Here is a 19,117-nt window from a genome sequence, read left to right as displayed (position 1 = left end):
TTTTCCAAATCCTAAAATTATAGATAATAAGCTAATAATGGAGGCAACATTGAATTTTAAAATATAAATTCTAAAGAAGACAGGAAAATAAGGGAAACAGTAAAAAGATGAGATGGGCCAAATGGAAAACATAGCAAGACAGTAGATTTAAAGCTAATCATATCAATAATCACATTAAATGGAAATGATCTCAACCAGAGATCAGCAAACTTTTTTTATAAAGGACCAGTTAGTAAATATTTTTGTTTTGTATGACATACAGTCTCTGTCACAACTATTCAGCAATGTCATTATAACACATAAAAACCATGGACAATATGCAAATGAATGGGCATGGCTGAGTTTAGTCTGTGGGCCATGGTTTGCTAAGTTCTGGCCTAAATATTCTGTTAAAAAGGCAGAGATTTTTATGTTGGATTAAAAATGCAAAACCTTACTATATGTTGCCTATAAGAAATGCACTTCAGGATGTGAGTGAGATCTGGCTGTGACATCTGTCACCCTGTTGATTGCCAGGGTTGATTTCGCTGATACAGCTGGCTAAGCAGGTGTTCCCATCCTCTCTTACTGTCCTATATGTGTCTCTTGAAGCTGCACGTGTTCTGGTGGAAGAGGATGACCTTCATTTGTAGAGGAGGACCCGCCTTCTGTAAAGGGCATAAGAGTAGCTGTCCTTCTCCCCTGCTAGAACTTCTAAATTAGCTCTGAAGAAATGTGCTTTAATATAAATGCACAATAGATTAAAAGTAAGGAATGGAAACACAAGTCAAAAGAAAGCTGGAGTAGCTATATTACTATCAGGCAAAGTAAATTTCAGAGCAAAGCAATCAGAATACTTAAAATTTTGTGAGGATTAAAGAAAGACATTTAATAATGATAAAGGGGTCAGTTCACCAGAAGGATATAATAACTGTAAATGTTCATTCACCTAATAACAGAGCTTACAAATAAATGAAGTAAAAACTGATAGAACTGTAATGAGAAATAAATCCACTAATTAGAGTCTCTCCATATTATATATATATATATATATATATGTGTGTGTGTGTGTGTGTGTGTGTGTGTGTGTGTGTGTATATATATACATACATATATATATATATATAAATCCACATATTAGAGTCTCTCTAATATGCTCTCTCAATAATAGATAGAGAAATAGCCAGACAATCAGTAAGGATATATACAATAGAAAATTGTATAAATTTATTAACAGATATATTGAACAATATTGTTAACAAACTTGACCTAAATGATATTTATAGAATTCTCAGTTTGACAGCAGAATATACATTCTTCTCAAGTGCACATGAACCTTTTACCAAAATCGACCGTATTTTGGCTTATAAATAAGTCCTAATAAGTTTAAAAGGATTTAAGTCATACAAAGTATTTTCTCTGACCACAATGAAAATTAGAAATCATTAGCAGAAAGTTATCTGGACAATCCTAAAACATTTTGAAACTAAATAAATACCAAGTCCATGCCCCAAGTTTACTAGGCTGTATAGATGTAGGGGTCGGGGGACAGGTTACATGGAAAAACTAAACACACTGAGCTATAGAGTTCACCGGAAACATCTGAGTATACACAGACCCTTTCCATATTGTAGTAGCTCTATGATCTTGGTGAAGTTACTTCTCTGAGTCTGTTTCTTAATCTAGACAACGGGAGTAATAGTTCTATTATTGTATGTTATTCTCAGAGTTGTAAGAATTAAATAAGTTAATATATAGAAAGTGTCCTATACTATATCACCCTAGCTTGTATTCATTTACTCAGTGAACATTCTCTCCTTCCATCCCAAGTTCACACAGTTTTTGACAGGATTTGACCTGCAGCCTACATATTCTGATTCCTTAGCATTCATTTTTTGCTGTAATAATTTTCAACCAGTATTCATTTTTAATTTTTATAAAATAGTAAAATAATTTATTTTAGGAAACGTATCTTTAAAAATGATATATGCATATCAAATATAAACAAATTATTTGATTCCTTCTTTGGCATCTAAAACTCCCATTGGTTTTAAAGGTATCATTGAGTAATAAGTGATCATATTATAACATGGTGATTGGCTCCATGGGCAATTAGAAAATGATAATAACAAAGTCAACCACAAAGATCTCACTTGGAAAATAATGTAAAGACAGTGTTTTACACATTGGTATTGATACAGATTTTATAAAATACTAATTATGCATTTCAACAACAAATACAAAAGAAATTTAAAAACAATGCTCCGAATGCTCTGGAGTCATCAGGAGGCCTTCACCGAGGAGATGGAGTTTGAGCTAGAAGAGGTTACAGATAAATAAAAACTCCAAATAATTAAAACCTGAGATATGTACAAAGATAATAATTGATTTTACTTTGTATAATTCTTAAGTTAATATTATTCATGCTTTTTTAGAAATCATAATTTTCCCCTTATCAAAATTACTATTAGTTATTGTAAAAAGTGGTTCATGCTTTATATGCACACCATCAACAAATTTATTTATTTTGCACAAACATAACTCCTGTCATCTAAGATATTTAAAATTATCAGCTCCTATCAACATTCAAAAACATAAACATGACAATTTGGCATGAATGCATCTATTCAAAGCCAAATAATATACTCCTTAGGCAAATCATTGTGTTTATGGGCTCATCATTTTGTTCAAACTAATCAGATCATGAAGGAACCAGTAATCTCATTTCTCTGAGCTAAGGTGTCAACACATTCAGATGGTTCTTAGCATCCCATTCCAGCTTTCCTAAATGTTTGAAATCCCATGTGAAGCTCATCACTTTGCTTCTCTTTCTCAGACTGTGCAAATGAAAACAAGCTAGTAATAGTCAATCATCCTTCTCCCTTCTGTCTGCAGTGCTTTTTGTCTCCCACTGTCCATATATTCCTTCCTTGTTTTCTCTTTTTACCTATAGTAGGAATAGTTCAGGGGCAAGAAGACTTTGCTAACTCTGTTAAAACAGAATATTCAGCTCATTCAAGCCATCAGCCATCACCTTTTCTTCCCTGAATGCTTTATTTCAACTTCATCAAAGGGACCCTGCTGATTTCCTGATTGACTTTGTCTCCATAATAATTTTTGAAAACTTTTTAAAGATTCTTCTAAAGTCCTTCTGTCATCTAATTTATAGTTTGTCATGTTCTACCAAGTTTGTGTATATTCTCACTGTCTTAATTTGAGCAAAATCAATCCATATTTGGAAAGATGTCATTTTTTTCCTAAAATAGCTATTGGGCTCTACTAATTGACCTCACAAGATTTTTTAAAATGCTTGATATCTTAGCACCTCAACACAAATTTTTCTTGAGTTTCTCAAAAAAGTTTGCCGCTTTTTTATTATTAATAGTGTCAGAGCATCTTGTGAACTGTTAATGCTTATATTAGTCACTTATTGTTAATTACTATTAACAATTATTAACTATGTGATTATTATTAATTATTATTGAACGTTATTTATTATTAACTTATATATTAATATTATACCTTCCAACTTTTCCAAATGTTTTGCATTTGATTTCTCCTTTCATAATTCTTGATTTGTCTATGCCAGCGTGGCTGAGACACAGTGATCAAATGAGAAAAGTAGTGGAAGTCAGATTGGAGGAATCCAGGACTGCCACCATATACAGTGTTTAAGTTGCGTCCTGCACCAGGCAAAGGCAGCAAAGGGAGCTGGAATCCAGCCTGCTCTCTGCTCATCAAGTCCTATGTCTGGCATGAGACTATTCTCATCTAAGGAAGGGGTGCCTTGTCAGTTTACACAAATGTGTTATATGGGCTGGTAGTGGCCCAGTTAAAAGATCATATAGAGAAATTTTGATATATCAATGCATTGAGAAACCTCGAAGAAGGAATAAAAGAATCTAATTTATATTTTTTAAAGAATACCGTGCTGTGTGTAGTAGCATGGAGTGGAGAGAAGCAGGAGTGAAAGTAAGGAGGCCAGTCAGGAAGTGATGGTGGCCAGAACTAGGTGATTAGGAAGTGCTGATGGAAATTGAGACATAGAGAAATGGATGCAAAGCATCTTTTGAAGGTAAAATGAACAGGATTTTGTGTTGTATCGGGTGGGGAGAATAAGTGCGAGAGGTGTGAAACATGATGTTTCAGCTACTGACTTGAGTGAGTAGATGGATAGTAGAGCTGTATCCTGAAATAAGGGGGAAAAACAGGCTTTGGGAAGGGAGTTGTTACAAGATATCTAGGCCATACAATTCACTGGAGGCATCTGTGAATTGTCTAAATGGCTACCAGAAGGCAAAGTGGATATAAGTACCTGAAATTCAGAAGAATGTCTTCTTTTTTCTGAGGACCTCTGAGATTTTCTTTGTCTTCAGCAGTCTGAGAGCAGCCCATCTGAATAATTCTATAATGTTGGGAAAAGATCATCAGTAGCCTATTATCCAAACAATCCCGAAGGTTATTTTGAAAGAGCCAAAATAACTCCTTGCATTCAGTACTATATAAACATAATTACTTTGTCTTCAGGTAAATGCTCAGTCCTATACACAGTACAATAAAACCTATTGACCCCACACTGGGGCTAGTCTTCCATCTAGTATTTTATGTAAAGGGCTTCCTGTAACTTTCTTAGCAAAATTTGTGTCTTTGTACCCTGGCTTCATTGTTCACTTGAGAAATTTAGATTGATCTCTTTCCTTGTCGTGTTGGCCTAAATCACAGTCACAATTAGTTGTGAGTTTTTCTCCCAATTTACCTGGCGTTACCCTCTTTTAGAGTTTATTATCATGGCACAATGTAAATCTAGAGCCAGCCTACCTCTGGGATTCCCTTCTTTAATCTCTGTAGATGAACTCCCAAGAGTAAATGACTCCAGTACTCACAGATTTGTTCTCTTTCTTGTTTCAGTAGGTAGAGCCAAAACCAATGGTTTAAAACCACATGGAGAGAGGTGTTGGCTCAACTGCAGGAAAAACTGCCTAATGCTTAGTAGAGTCTGAAAATGGAAATGCCTTCTGGGGAAGGAGTGAATTATGGTTTCTGGAGGTGTGAGGCACCCAGCAACCACTCATTTAGTATGGAGTCAGTAGTAGAGACTGAAGGGTCAGGGTGTGGAAGTAATCTCCACTATTAAATTCCTACTTGTGTTAGAGCTTCACACAAAAGCTTTGCCTCCTTTAATCCTTGTAACAACCCCTAACGGAACTAGTTATAATCCTAAAAGGAAGGGTTACAGACACAAACTTAAGATCACTCAGTTAGCAAGTAGCAGAGCCAGGATTAAGAGCCAGGATTTAAACTCAACTCCATCTGCATCCAGAGTCCTTGCTTATTCTTTCTACTATTCATAGAAACACGAGAAATTGAATTAGGGGATTTCTAAAGTCCCTTCTAGCATTATGATTCTATCTGAGTCAAAATATGGAAACAACCGTTCTTCACCTTTCAATGGGGTTACATCCTGATAAACCCATCATAAATTGAAGGTATTGTAAGTCAAAAATGGATACTCTGTAGACATGATGGAATGTGAAAACACAGTATCTAACAACACTGGCAACACAGTACATACAGTGTAGAGGATCAGTTGTTTGTCCTCATGATCACGTGGCTGACTGGGAGCTGTGGCCACTGACACCACCTAACATTCCAGGAAAGTATCATACTGTGTATCAATGGCCCAGGAAAAGATCAGAATTCAAAATTTGAAGTACCATCTCTACTGAAGATGCATATTGCTTTCACACCATTATAAAGTCGAAAAATCATAAGTCGAACCATTGTAAGTTGGAAACCATCTGTGTGGGCATCACTGACTCTTTTCCTTTAATCATCCTTCCCACTTTAGTCACATTAAAATGACAATCTTCGATTCCAAAACTTTCTATGACCTCCATCAAGAAAGGGCCATTTGAAAAATCAACATTTGTACTTTGTATTTCCTCTGAGATTTGAGCAGATTTTAGTCTAAGGCCCTCAAAATCTGCTTAAAAACAAAAACTTTAAATTTTCTGAGTTGCTGGCAAGAACTGAGTTTACAGTATAAATGAGCAAATAACTAAGCTTTTAGTATTTCTGAAAACTGTCATATAGTTCTAACTTCTCTACTAATTTTTCAGGTCTTAGAAGGTGTTGAAATATTTGGCACAAGGTCAATTTTTCTGGCCCAAGTTCTAAGTCATATTTTTTTAACACTGGAATTTTAAAAGTAGTTTAAAAATTTAATGTCAGAACATTTTAAAACTTAGAGTTTGAAAATAAGCTTAATGTACTTATTTTAAGGTAAAATGGTTTTACATGTGTTTTAAATGCCATTTTTTAGATTGAAGCAGAACTTGCCAAGGAAAGGGCCCAGCACTTGGTTGAATTTGAAGAGCAAGCTCTTCTCTTTAAGGAAGAAGCAAAACTGAAACTTGATATTGAAAAAGAAAAACATCAAGATATAATCCAAAAGTATAAGAAAGAACAAGAGGAATTACAAATGAAGGTCTGTAATTATGACATTTATCATTATTTGATAGATTTGAAACTGCAGCTGTTATTTCCTCCTTAGAACACTACAGTATTTATAACTCCAGTACCTTTTCACTCATGGTCACTGTGTCTTGGTTTTAGCCATGCAGGTAAGGTGATTTGGCTAATTCCCCAGAATGTATAACTGAGATAAGTTATACAAGCATGTAATCCTGCTACATATGAATTTTTTCTACTGAAATAAACTTATTTTTTAAACAGCATAAATTATATGACTAAAAATTAGTATGGCTAGATATTGCAACACCTCAAATATCCAACATTAAAAGATAATGAGGTGTTTTACATAATTAAAATTTTCCCAACAACTAAAGCCTTTAATTGCAAATATTTTTCATTCTCAACATTTCTGAATGAAGAGAAATATTTTTAAAATGTTATCACACCTCCCTAAATTCCTTAAATAGTATGTTCTAAGTATAAAAGGTCTTGTTAAGGTTTTTCTGTTCTTATAGGACTTGAGTGTAAAGTGTATATGTGTGTGCATGTGTGTATGTATATTAATCAAGACATAGTGGGAAAATAACATTTTGAATAAATGCATTAAGAGTCTGTGTTAATTAAGCATCAGACAAGAGCTAATGGCCTCTATATTTCTATACAGGAGGTGTGGTACATCCATTTCAGTAGTCCATTGTAAACAACAGGCAGCACCAGCTATATGTGTACACCCAGTGCAATAGCACATGGTCCCACACTCAGAAAGGCCTCATGCTTTGGATTTAATGCTCTGCAGATACTACCTTGAAATTCTTAATAAGCTAGCCAGGCATGGTGGCTCATGCCTATAATCTTAGCACTTTGAGAAGCCCAGGCAAGAGGATCACTTGAAGCCAGACATTCAAGACCTACCTGGGCAACATAGCAAGACTCTGTCTCTATTTTAAAAAAAAATTAATTGGCCTAGTATGATGGTTCATACCTGTAGTCATGGCTACTTGGAAGGCTGAGAGAGGAGGTTCACTTGAATCTAGGAGTTGAAGGCTTCTGTGAGCTATGATCACACCACTGCACTCCAGACTGGGCAACAGAGTGAGACCCCTTCTCTAAAAGAAAAAAGAGTCGGCCGGGCGCGGTGGCTCAAGCCTGTAATCCCAGTACTTTGGGAGGCCGAGGCGGGTGGATCACGAGGTCAAGAGATTGAGACCATCCTGGTCAACATGGTGAAACCCCGTCTCTACTAAAAGTACAAAAAATTAGCTGGGCATGGTGGCGCGTACCTGTAATCCCAGCTACTCAGGAGGCTGAGGCAGGAGAATTGCCTGAACCCAGGAGGCGGAGGTTGCGGTGAGCCGAAATCGCGCCATTGCCCCCCACCCTGGGAAAAATGAGAAAAACCCCGCCCCAAAAAAAAAAAAAAAAAAAGAAAAAAGAGTCTTAGTGATTTTATCTTTGAATTTGTGTTTTATAAGTGAAATTCTATTGGAACAATGGAGCATATGCCATAAACTTAGAGCCTTGGCTCCCCCCAAGGTTCTGCCTCCCCTAGAGGGTTCTCACCTCTTGCTTGCTGGATCCCCATGCCCCAGGCTCCACTGAGTCTCCGCCTTTCTGCCTCCTTTCCCTCTGACTGCTGTTGCAGCCCTGGGTGGCTCAGGATCGCATCAGCAGGAGAATGCAGACAGGCAGGCTGGAACTTGCCAGATGTTACAGTTTCTCAAGAGAAGTCATAAATCCACATTTTTTAAGTGAAACCTCCTGATTTTTAAATGTTGACTGACTTAAAAAAAATAAAAATATATTTGTGGTTATGTGAACCTCCTCTCCCAAGGATAACTTGCTTTATTTCAGTGTCAGCAATCCTCTGGGTGATGGAAACAACTGTGCAGACCTGACAGTGACCTTCTTCCCTCCTGGATTAATTGAAGATAATAGAATGTTAATTTATAAAATTATGAATTGTGGTGAAGAGATTTCTAACACGTTATTCTTTCTGTAAATTTAACATTTGAAACAAATTGTGGATACATAACTCTTTTTATGTAATAGTTCACAAAGTCCTTGGAATCTTGGTCTATGAATGTTTTCCAGATTCTCTGTGGGCTAGTTTCTTGTTGTGCTAATATTTATAACATGACAATAATTGCAGCATAAATAATAAGGATATATTTCATTAGAAGCAGCTCTGCTCTTCCCTGTTTCGTTGTTTTGTTTTTTAAGCAGAAAGAAAACAAGTAGTCTTTTCCCTTCTAAAGCTTCTCAAAGTTATTCTCTCTTTCATTTATCTAGAGGTACCACCTTGAGAAGCAGTACATTTTCAGGGTATTCAGGTGTTTTCTACAACTGCGATGTTCATCATGGTAGTCATATGGGGCTACAAAAGTTTCCACTAAATTAATTAAAATTAAATAAAACTTAAAATCAGTTCCTCAGTCACATTAGTCATATATGAGGTGCTCAGGAGTCAATACTGTTTTTTGAGAGCTATGGTTAGAGTATTTACACAATGGAAATTAGATACAAATCTTGCTTTTTTTTTTTTTTTTTTTGACAGTCAGTTGGTAAACATTTACCAGCATGCCACTGTCAGTAGCCACATGTGGCTTGTGGCTGCCATATTGGATAGCATAGAATATTTTGCCACAGAAGGTTCTGTTGGGCAGTACTGTTCTGGAAGGCATAGTATCTAGAGTTCCTCCAGCCATTATATACAAAAAAAAAAAAAAAATGTCAAAGGAAAACTTGAGTAGAGTATAACTCTAGTGCTCTCCTCCTTGCATTCACCAAAAATCAGGCATTTTGAGATCCCAAAGCCAACCTAATTAGGTCCAGACAGGCCCTGATCTACTTGTCAAGACTTGAGCTGGGGCTGGGCACAGTGGCTCACACCTACAATCCGAGTACATTGGGAGGCTGTGGCAGGAGGATTACTTGAGCCCAGGAGTTTAAGACCAGCCTGGGCAACATCGAGAGACACCATCTCTACAAAAAATAAAAAATTAACTAGGTGTGGTGGCATAAGTCTGTGATCTAGCTACTGGAGAGCCTGAGGTGGGAGGATCATTTAAGCTCAGGAGGTCAAGACTGCTGAGAGCCATGATTGCACTACTATACCACTGCACTCCAGCCTTGGCAACAGAACAAGACCCTGTCTCCAAAAAAAAAAAAAAAAAAGACTTGTGCTATCCTTTGCAGCTTAATAGAGTGACAGAAATTTATATATTTCCAAGAGCGCCCAAGGGATACTATTTTAAGCAGAAAAATAAATGTTTTAGTCTTAACTTTTAAAAAGAAAATCTTGAAGGCCTGCATGTCATGGATTTGTTTTCATCTGATCAAGCAAGTACACTGATTAATGAGAATAAACCTCTTAAAAACCATGAGAATTCTATGGTAACCTAGAAACTATTGCCTACAAGCTAATATGAGATTTATCTTACAGATATCTGACTTAATCACAGGCGCTACAAGAGATCTAAGGCAGGAAGTGACCGCTCTTCAAGAAAAACTTCATGAGTCCCATATTCAGTACACTGAAGAATCTGAGTCAAAGGAAAAAGAAATTGAAAACCTGAAAAATTTGGTTGCAGAATTTGAATCTCGCTTGAAGAAGGAAATTGATAGTAATGATTCAGTTTCAGAAGACTTGAGGAAGGAAATGAAACAGAAGTCAGATGAACTGGAAAGAGTAATGCTGGCTCAAACACAACTGATAGAGCAATTTAACCAGTCCCAGGAAGAGGTAGGAAGCAGATGGTGGTACCTTTGCAATTAATCAAAGAGCACATGTTCTTTCAACAAACAAAAACGTGAAAGGCAGCTTAGTTTCATGGAAAGCGTCCTGTCCTGGACTGTTAGTCTGACCCGAAATCACATCCTGGTGTTCTGTCCTTAACTCCAGGCAGTCGTTTATCTTCTCCAGACCTGACTTTCCCTTAAACTACATAATCTCTAAAGTTTCTTCAGCACCCAGTTCTTTGTTACAAATAACTATTTTAAACCTCCAAGACTGGGAATCTTTATGTATTTATGTCTTATTTGTTTTAACATTAAATTTTTGCCAAAGAAACTTTTAGAGCAATTGCTGCCTATATTTATAAAAAAGTGGCCTATGTCTTTTAAATACAATTTTACCTTAGGTTTTTACCTTCTTGTCAATGTAAACTTAATATACATGTGTCAGTTTTCTTTCTTACGTATGCATGATTATTTCAGTGATGTTTTTCATTCAAACTGGAAGACTCATTTTGATTTGAAAACTAAGCAGTTTAGAAATAGTGGAACAATTCATCTGTTTTCTAATCACCAATATCATATCATATTATAATATTTGATCCCTTTGATGAAAGTGTAGCAAATAAAGGCAAATGGAGGAAGATTCTGAATGTTGGTAAGAAGTAATATTTTTGTTGGTTTTATTGGCATTAATAAAGACATAAAAGGAAAGTGCTAATACAATATTGATTAACAATTAAATATGCCATGTTCTTGCTATATTTAAATTATCAGCCAAATAGAGTTTATGTCATCATTGTAATTATGAAGTGAACCTATTACAAAGAAGTTATAAATATAAGATAAAATATAGAATAGACAGAATACTGAATCAAGAATAATGCCTAAGACAGCTCTATAAGTAGAAATTATTTACATGTTACAAATGAGGAAGTGACTGAAGAAGCCTGAATATTTTCCATAAGGTCAGGCAGCTTGGTGGAGCTAAGATTCAAATTTGAATCTCTATGATATGATGTTTCCTCTTTTGGGAAACCTAGTTATTATTCTGCTTCTATATTTCACAGGAACCACAGACTTGGCAGTTAACATCTCCAGGCCTCGATTTTCTTTTAGTATTATAATTAAGACAAAAAGATGATTAAGTGTATCTTGTTATGCGGCAGCACTGTCCTCCCAGTAAAGAAAGCAGTATCCCCAGTTCAGGCAGGAGTAAGATGAGAGAGCACATGTGGACTCAGCTACATTGGAGAGACCCTGAGAAAGAAAGAGGTGATGCTGATTTGCCTCAAATGAGACAGTAGTAGTGAATCTCTAGAGGAGGGAAGCAGGGTAAAGGACAGAAAGGCTGAGGCAACTAGACTGGCAGGTTTTCTAACTCTGCAATCACAAAAGAAATGACAATATAGAGAATGAAGAGTAACTTATAAACTAGGACAAGTAGAAAAAGACGGAAGGGTCAAATTCAGTAAACGTATGTTAGCATCTGTGTTACTCTGTTCTTGCTTTACTACAAAGTAATATATGAGACTTGGTAATTTATAAAGAAAAGAGGTGTAGTTGGCTCATCGTTCTGCAGGCTGAACAGGAAGCATAATGCCTGCCTCTATTTCTGGTAAGGACCTTAGGAAACTTACAATCATAGCGAAAGGTGAAGGAGAAGCCAGTGGATCACATGGTGAGTGAGAGAGGAGTGGGGAGTGCCACATGTTTTTAAACAACCAGATCTTGCGTGAACTAATACAGCAAGAACTAATTCATCAACAAGGGGATGATGCTAAGCCATTCATGAGGGATCTGCTGCCATGATTCAAACACCTCCCACTAGGCCCCACCTCCAACATTGAGGATTACATTTCAACATGAGATTTGGAGGTAACAAACTTCCATACCACATAACAGCATCTATCTGGGTGCCAGGCACACGTTAGGTCGGTATTGGTGTTGTAATTATGAATAAGACTAACAACTGCCACTTGCTGCTCTCAAAGAAGAATTTAAAGAAAACTTTGCATGAGTAATTAAATTAATATCCAAAGGAAAGAATGATCTAAACAGAAATTTATCATATAGAAAGCATAGACTTAAAGCTGGAATATTTGCCTTATGAGCCTGTATAATCTATTTCTACGAGACAAATTATCCCCAAGCTTAGCAATTTCAAACAACAAACATTTATTGTCTCATAACTTCTGTGGGTCTCTGGGTTAGAGGCTCAAGTTCTCTCCTGAGGTTTGTGTCAGGGTGTCCACTGGGCTACAGTCTCATCTAGAGGCTCAATTAGGATGAGATTGACTTTCAGGCTTACTTACATGGTTGCTGGCAGGATGCATTTGGCCAGAGGCTTCCCTCAGTTTCTCCCATGTGGACCTCTCAGTAGAACAGCTCAGTGTGTCAGCTGACTTTCCTCAGAGCAAGCGAGTGAGAATGAGAGAGAAGGTGCCAAGACAGAAGCCACAGTCTTTGCAACCTAATCCCAGAAGAGACATCCCAGTGCTTCTGCTTTAATCCGTTCATTACATATCAATCAATAAGTCCAACCCATACTCAAGGTGAAATCATTGCACAAAGATGTGAATGTCAGGAGGATAAGGATCATTAAGGGGCACTTTAAAGGCTTCCAATCACAGGGCTTCTGGAGGTGATTTTAGGAAGAGAATATAAACTTAAAGTGAAGAGTGGATTTCTTCATCAGACAAACTGAGCTGCATTTGGAACTCTTCCTGCTCATTAATTGTTAAAAGAAGCCACTTAGGAATAAATCTTTTTTAAAAAGTGTGGACTGAAAGACATAAGACATTGGGTTGGTAAGTGAATAATCATAGATCATTGCTAGAGAGGAGAAAAGGATCATCCCAAAGGTAAAGAAACCACTTAAGGGTATACTTAGGGGGACAATCTCCTTTTGTGGGAGCAGGGAGGGTACACTAGATTTTCCACTAGAAGTAACCAAAATATCACCTCAAAGTTAACTAATTAGAACTGAACTGTAAGGGTAAATAATTAGGGCTGCTTCTCTGGCTAAGCATGCCAGAGTCCAAAATATGCTTATAAAAATAGGAAACGAGCCAATAAAAGGGATATAATTTATGAGCCAGAAATAATAGAGGCCATAGCACGTAAAGTGAAAAGCACCACTTTTTTTGATCATGCATTCCAGACACTTGAAATTTCTCAGATTCTGGAGAAACAAAGCTGCATTTAAGTGGAAAACAAATTCCTGTTAGAATAAAAATAAATTAATGGTCTAATAAGTAGGTTAATTAAGAGGAGGAAAGCCCCATTCTCTTTCAAGAGGCCAAATAATGGATGGACTTTGTTTTTAATTGTATGAAGAAAGATCTCAAGGATAAGAGGAAAGCCAAAGCCTCTGAAGGGCAAAATGGGCCTTCCTAAGTGGAGCAGGGATTATTGGAGAGCATCCCCAGAAACAGCAAGGGTCACAAAGCAGAGCAACAAAGGGTGCAGGTCAATAAACAGGAAGAAAATGGAAAATAAAACTGCTGGAAATGTAAATGTGAACAAAGAATCCCTGAAAAGATACATTAAAAGATTCAAAAGAAAGGACGGAGGAAGGGAGGGAGGGAAAGAGAGAAAGAGAGAGAGAATTAATATGTTAGAGAATAACACTTATCAATAAAACCAAGTCAAAATAGGTCATTTGCCTCCTGATGCCCGTTTTTCTTCCTGCTGGTTCCATGTGAGTACAGTCAAGACAGTGTGACCCCACTGTTAGGGACCTTGTTGTGATCCAGAGGAGGAATGTGGTAAATTCAAATAAAGAGCTCACAGTCACTAAAGAAAAATAAGTACAGACAGTTCAATATTTTTGTTGTTTTAAGACCACACATAAGGGAGCAAAAAGAGCAGAAGTTTCTAATTCTACAGTTCTTGTAATCATACAATGAAAATAAGTGATACTCAAAAATAGAAAATAATGTTCTTGGTTAAACATGGAGAATTGAATACCTGTGTTTATCTCCATTTCATTCCAAATGGCAATAAATTAATAAAAAGTGATTAAATCCATTAGGACAAAGAGAACAGGAGAGGAGCTAGCAATCGATAAAAAAGATACTGACCAAAGCTTAGAAAAATGAAAGGCAAATATCTTAGAGATAACTGACTTATCAGACTGTAGAATATTGAAACTGAACGCCTATGAGGATTAGGCATGGGAGGATCCATTATGGAGAAGATCTAATGTGACAACACTGGAGAGAGGCTTAGGAACTGGGGAAACTAGATGCAGGCATAGCTTGTTTTATTGCATGTTGCTTTATTGTGCTTCACAGATATTGTGTGTATTTTTTTACAAATTGAAGGTTTGTGGCAACCCCTCTGTCGAGAAACTCTGTTGGTGTCATTTTTTCAACTGCATGTGCTCACTTTATGTCTTTGTGTCATAGTTTGGTAATTCTTGCAATATTTTAAACTTTTTCATTATTATTATATCTGTTATGGCCATGTAACCAGTGTCTTTGATGTTACTATTAGAGTTGTTTGGGGGTGCCAAGAATGGTGACTATATAAGACAGCAAACTTAATAGATAAATGTGTGTATTCTGACTAATCCACTGACTGGCCAGTCCCCTGTCTCTCTTCTTTTCCTTGGGCCTCCCTGTTTGCTGAGACACAACAGTGTTGAAATTAGGCCAGTTAACAACCCTACAATGGCTCTTAAGCATTCAAGTGAAAGGAAGAGTTACACATCTCTCACTTTAAGTCAAAAGGCAGAAATGATTAAGCTTAACAAGGGAAAGCATATCAAAGTTGAGATAAGCCAGAAGCTGAGCCTCTTGTGCCAGTTAGCCAAGTTGTGAATGCTAGGGAAAGTTCTGGAAGGAAATAAAAGTGCTACCTCAGTGAATACATGAATAGTAAGAAATGAAACAGACTTCTTGTGATATGAAGAAAGTTTCATTGGTCTAGGTAGAAGATCAAACCAGTCATAATATTCCCTTAAGCCAAAGCCTAATACAGAACAAGACCCTAACTCTCTCCAATTTTATGAAGACTGAAAGAGATGAGAAAGCTGCAGAAGAAAAGTTGGAAGCTAGCAGTGGTAGGTTTACGAGATTCAAGACAAGAAGCCATTTCCATAACATAAAGGTACAAGGTGAAACAGCAAGTGCTGATGTAGAAGCTGCAGCAAGTTATCCAGACCTAGCTAAGATTATTTATGAGGTGACTACGTTAAACAAAAGATTTTCAGTGTAGATGGAACAACCTTCTATTGGAAGACAGTACCATCTAGGACTTTAATAGCTGGAGTAGAGAAGCTTTGAAGCCAAACTTCAAGAATTGGCCTTCAAAGGACAGGCTAATTTTCTGGTGAGGAGATAATTTAGCTAGTGACTTTAAGTTGAAGCCAGTGCTCATACTATCCCCCAAATCCTAGGACCCTTAATTGTTATGCTAAATCTACCCTACTCTGTCTATGCTTTATAAGGGGGACAACAAAGTCTGGATGACAGCACATCCTTTTGCAGCATGGCTTACTGTATATTTGAAGCCTGCTGAGACCTACTGTTCAGACAAAAAAATTCCTTTCAAAATACTGCTTCTCATTGACGATGCATCTGGTCACTCAAGAGCTCTGATGGAGATGTACAAGGGGATTAATGTTTTCATGCCTGCAAACACAACATCCATTCTGCAGCCCATGGATCAAGAAACAGTTTTGAGTTCAAGTCTTATTATTTAAGAAACATATTTCACAAGGTGATAGCTTCCATAGTTAGTGATTCCTCTGATGGATCTGGGCGAAGTAAATTCAAACGCTTCTGGCCAGGATTTACCATTCTAGCTGTCATTAAGAACATTCCTGATTCATGGTAGGAGGATAAAATATCAATAATTACAAAAGTTTGGAATAAGTTGATTCCAGCTCTGATGGATGACTTTGAGGGTTTAAAACTTCACTGGAGGAAGTAGCAGAAATAGCAAGAGAACTAGAATTAGAAATGGAGTCTGAAGATGTGGCTGAACTGCTGCAAACTTGACATATAAAAAGTTACTTCTTATAGATGAGCAAAGAAAGCCATTTCTTGAAATGGAATCTACTCCTGTGAAGATGCTGTGAAAATTATTGAAATGACAACAAGGCATTTAGAACATTATATAAAATTAGTTGATAAAGCAGTAACAGGGTTTGAGAGGATTGACTTCAATTTTGAAAGAAGTTCTACTTCATGCAAAATGCTGTAAAACATCACATGCTACAGAGAAATATTTCATAAATGGAAGAGTCCATTGATGGGCAAACATCACTGTTGTCTTTTTTTCATTGCTTGTTGAGACAGTTTCACTCTGTTGCCCAGGCTGTAGTGCAGTGGCGCAATCTCGGCTCACTGCAACCTCCGCCTTCCAGGTTCAAGTGATTCTCCTGCTATTGTCTTCTTTTAAGAAATTACCACTACCATCCCAACCTTCAGCAACTTTCACCTTGATCAGTCAGCAGCCATCAACACTGAAGCAAGGCCCTCCACCAGCAAAAGATAACAACTCACTGAAGCCTCAGATGATTGTAGCATTTTTTAGCAGTAAAATATTTTTTAATTAAGGTATGTACATTTTTTAAACAACACTATTGCACACTTAATCAAATACAGTATGGTGTAAACATGACTTTTACATGCACTGGGAAACCAAAAAATTCATGTGACTTTCTTTATTGCAATATTTGCTTTATTTTGGTCTAGAATCAAACTCACAATATCTCTGTATGCCTATACCTCTGAAAAAGGGATGTAAGGGTGGAGTTGAAAACAAGACTGTTTGAAAGATTAACAAAGGAGCAAAACAGATCCTCAGAGATATTCTCCCAGTTCCCAAGAAGCCCCTAACCACCATCCTGGCAGAATGCCAGGGATTTACTCTCTAGAAAAACTGAATGAGAAAGGCACTGAACCTGAGGACAAAAGAGATAAAGCAAAATGTATATTAAATAGGGAGACCTCCCAATGCCCTTCACGCTCTCACTTTTCAGAACACAAGTAACTAGGCTTATGTATCAATACCCATAAAAAAATTGGAAGAAATGAGCTGGAGAAATGAGCTGCCTAAAAGATAAGACCAGCCTGGTGCAGCGGCTCACACCTGTAATCCCAGCACTTTGAGAGGTCTAGGTGGACAGATCACATGAGGCCAGGAGTTTGAGACCAGCGTGGCCAACATGGTGAAACCCCATCTCTGCTGAAAATATAAAAATTAGCCAGGTATGGTGATACACGTCTGTAATCCCAGGTGCTCTAGAGGCTGAGTCATGAGAATCACTTGAAACCTGAAGGTGAAGGTTGCAGTGAGCTGAGATCACACCATTGCACTCCAGCCTGGACGACAGAGTCAGACTCTGTCTCAAAAAAGATAAGACCCATTGATACTGACAGTTGGGATATCCCAATAGAATGGCTATATCCATGTTCGATCTACTTACTTAGAAGGATATCTGCCAATAAAACCTATACAAGCGAACTTAAGGTAACATTTTGGGGACTCGCTTTTAAATATAAACTGTCAAGGATCACCAATTATTTGAGAAACATCTCTAATGTAAAGAACAGAAACATTAAGCAAAAAAGAACTTCACAGAAAAAAGTACAAAACAATACAGGGAGCAAAAGAGAGCTTCAAAAAAGTATAATTAATATCCTCAGAGAGAAAAGAGATGATATTGTATTCATTAAACATAAACAACAAGCTATGAAAAAAAGAACGAGTAAGTATTAAAGTATAAGGACTGAAATTTTTTGAAGTATTTGGGTTAGATGATAAAGATGTGAAATCTCCTAAAACGCAGAAAAAAAGCAAAGAGATGGAGAAAAGAAAAGAAAATTAGAGGAAATAAGAAGTGGAAGACAATGCCTTCCAAATACCAAAGGAAAATAATGCCCAGCCTAGAATTCTATATCCTGCCACAACAATCCATCAAGTATCAAATACAGATATTTTCAGACATAAGTGTTCTCAAAAGTGATACTACCCTGGCAACCTTTTTCAGGAAGCTGTGAGAGGATATATGACAGCACAATGAGGGAATCAGTATTAAAGGAGAAAATATAGGAATGAGGAAATAAAGGTTTCAACACAGAAGAGAGATGGAGGGAATCCCAGAATAATGGTGGGAAAAAATTGCTAGGATTACAGCAGTGCATCAGATTTAAAGAACAACCAGACCAGAAGAATGGAGTGTTCTTAGAAGTATGCCTCCAAGAACAAAAAGAAGCTGATAGCTTACATGGGATGTTTGAACATGTTGAGAGGATATTTATACTTCTGCAAGTTTGGTGAAAAATTAATATCAACACTCAGAAAATGAAGCAGATAAATAATGAGACAATAACTCTGGTTGGAAATTGTGCAAGGAAGAAAATGTCATCATAGTACATTACATGGCCCAGATGTGCATATGTTTATATACTATAATCATATAAAGAAGAATAAAAATTGTGACAGAAATATGAGGATGGAGGAGAAGCAGCATCTGTTGGGAACCGGTATAGGAAGCTAAAACCTCATTTTCCATGCAGTCAGTAGGTATGGCCAAAACTGAAAAACAAAAAGATTGATGTATGATGATGTTATTTTGAAGTATGGAGGGTAACTATCAGAAGAAATAGTTTAAAGATTTGGAAATGGTTATTCCTGGGAAGCAGGACTTGGAAATGTTAAGAAATACTTTTTTCATTGTGAATTGTATAGTATTATTTTACTTTTTAGCTATATGTAATACATTTATTTTTAAAAATTAAAAATAATAGGAATAAATTATAAAAGGGACCTGGTAGAGAAGGTGGCAGAGACAAGAATAAAGGTTAGGCAAGGAATACAGAAGAAAAATCAGGAAAGTTACAAGTAAAGCAAAAACAACAGAATATAAACCTTAGTGAGATTTTTTTTTTCAGATTATGAGAAATAAAAAAATTAA

The 19,117-nt window shown here is 36.7% G+C and overlaps 1 protein-coding gene across 1 annotated transcript in view; it reads left to right on the top strand.

Annotated features, from left to right (window-relative positions):
* Positions 1 to 19,117, top strand: part of LEKR1 (leucine, glutamate and lysine rich 1) — a 205,846-nt gene that overhangs the window by 177,659 nt on the left and 9,070 nt on the right. The window contains exons 10-11 of the mRNA XM_032258228.1: positions 6,302 to 6,466; positions 9,896 to 10,195. Coding sequence (XP_032114119.1) covers positions 6,302 to 6,466; positions 9,896 to 10,195 — 465 coding nt within the window. The remainder of the gene's footprint in view (positions 1 to 6,301; positions 6,467 to 9,895; positions 10,196 to 19,117) is intronic.

The sequence above is a fragment of the Sapajus apella genome, unplaced genomic scaffold (genome assembly GCF_009761245.1).
Source record: "Sapajus apella isolate SASKATOON/1434 unplaced genomic scaffold, GSC_monkey_1.0 scaffold4, whole genome shotgun sequence".
Classification (NCBI taxonomy): Eukaryota; Metazoa; Chordata; class Mammalia; order Primates; family Cebidae; genus Sapajus; species Sapajus apella.
This window is presented reverse-complemented; position numbering and strand designations above follow the sequence as displayed.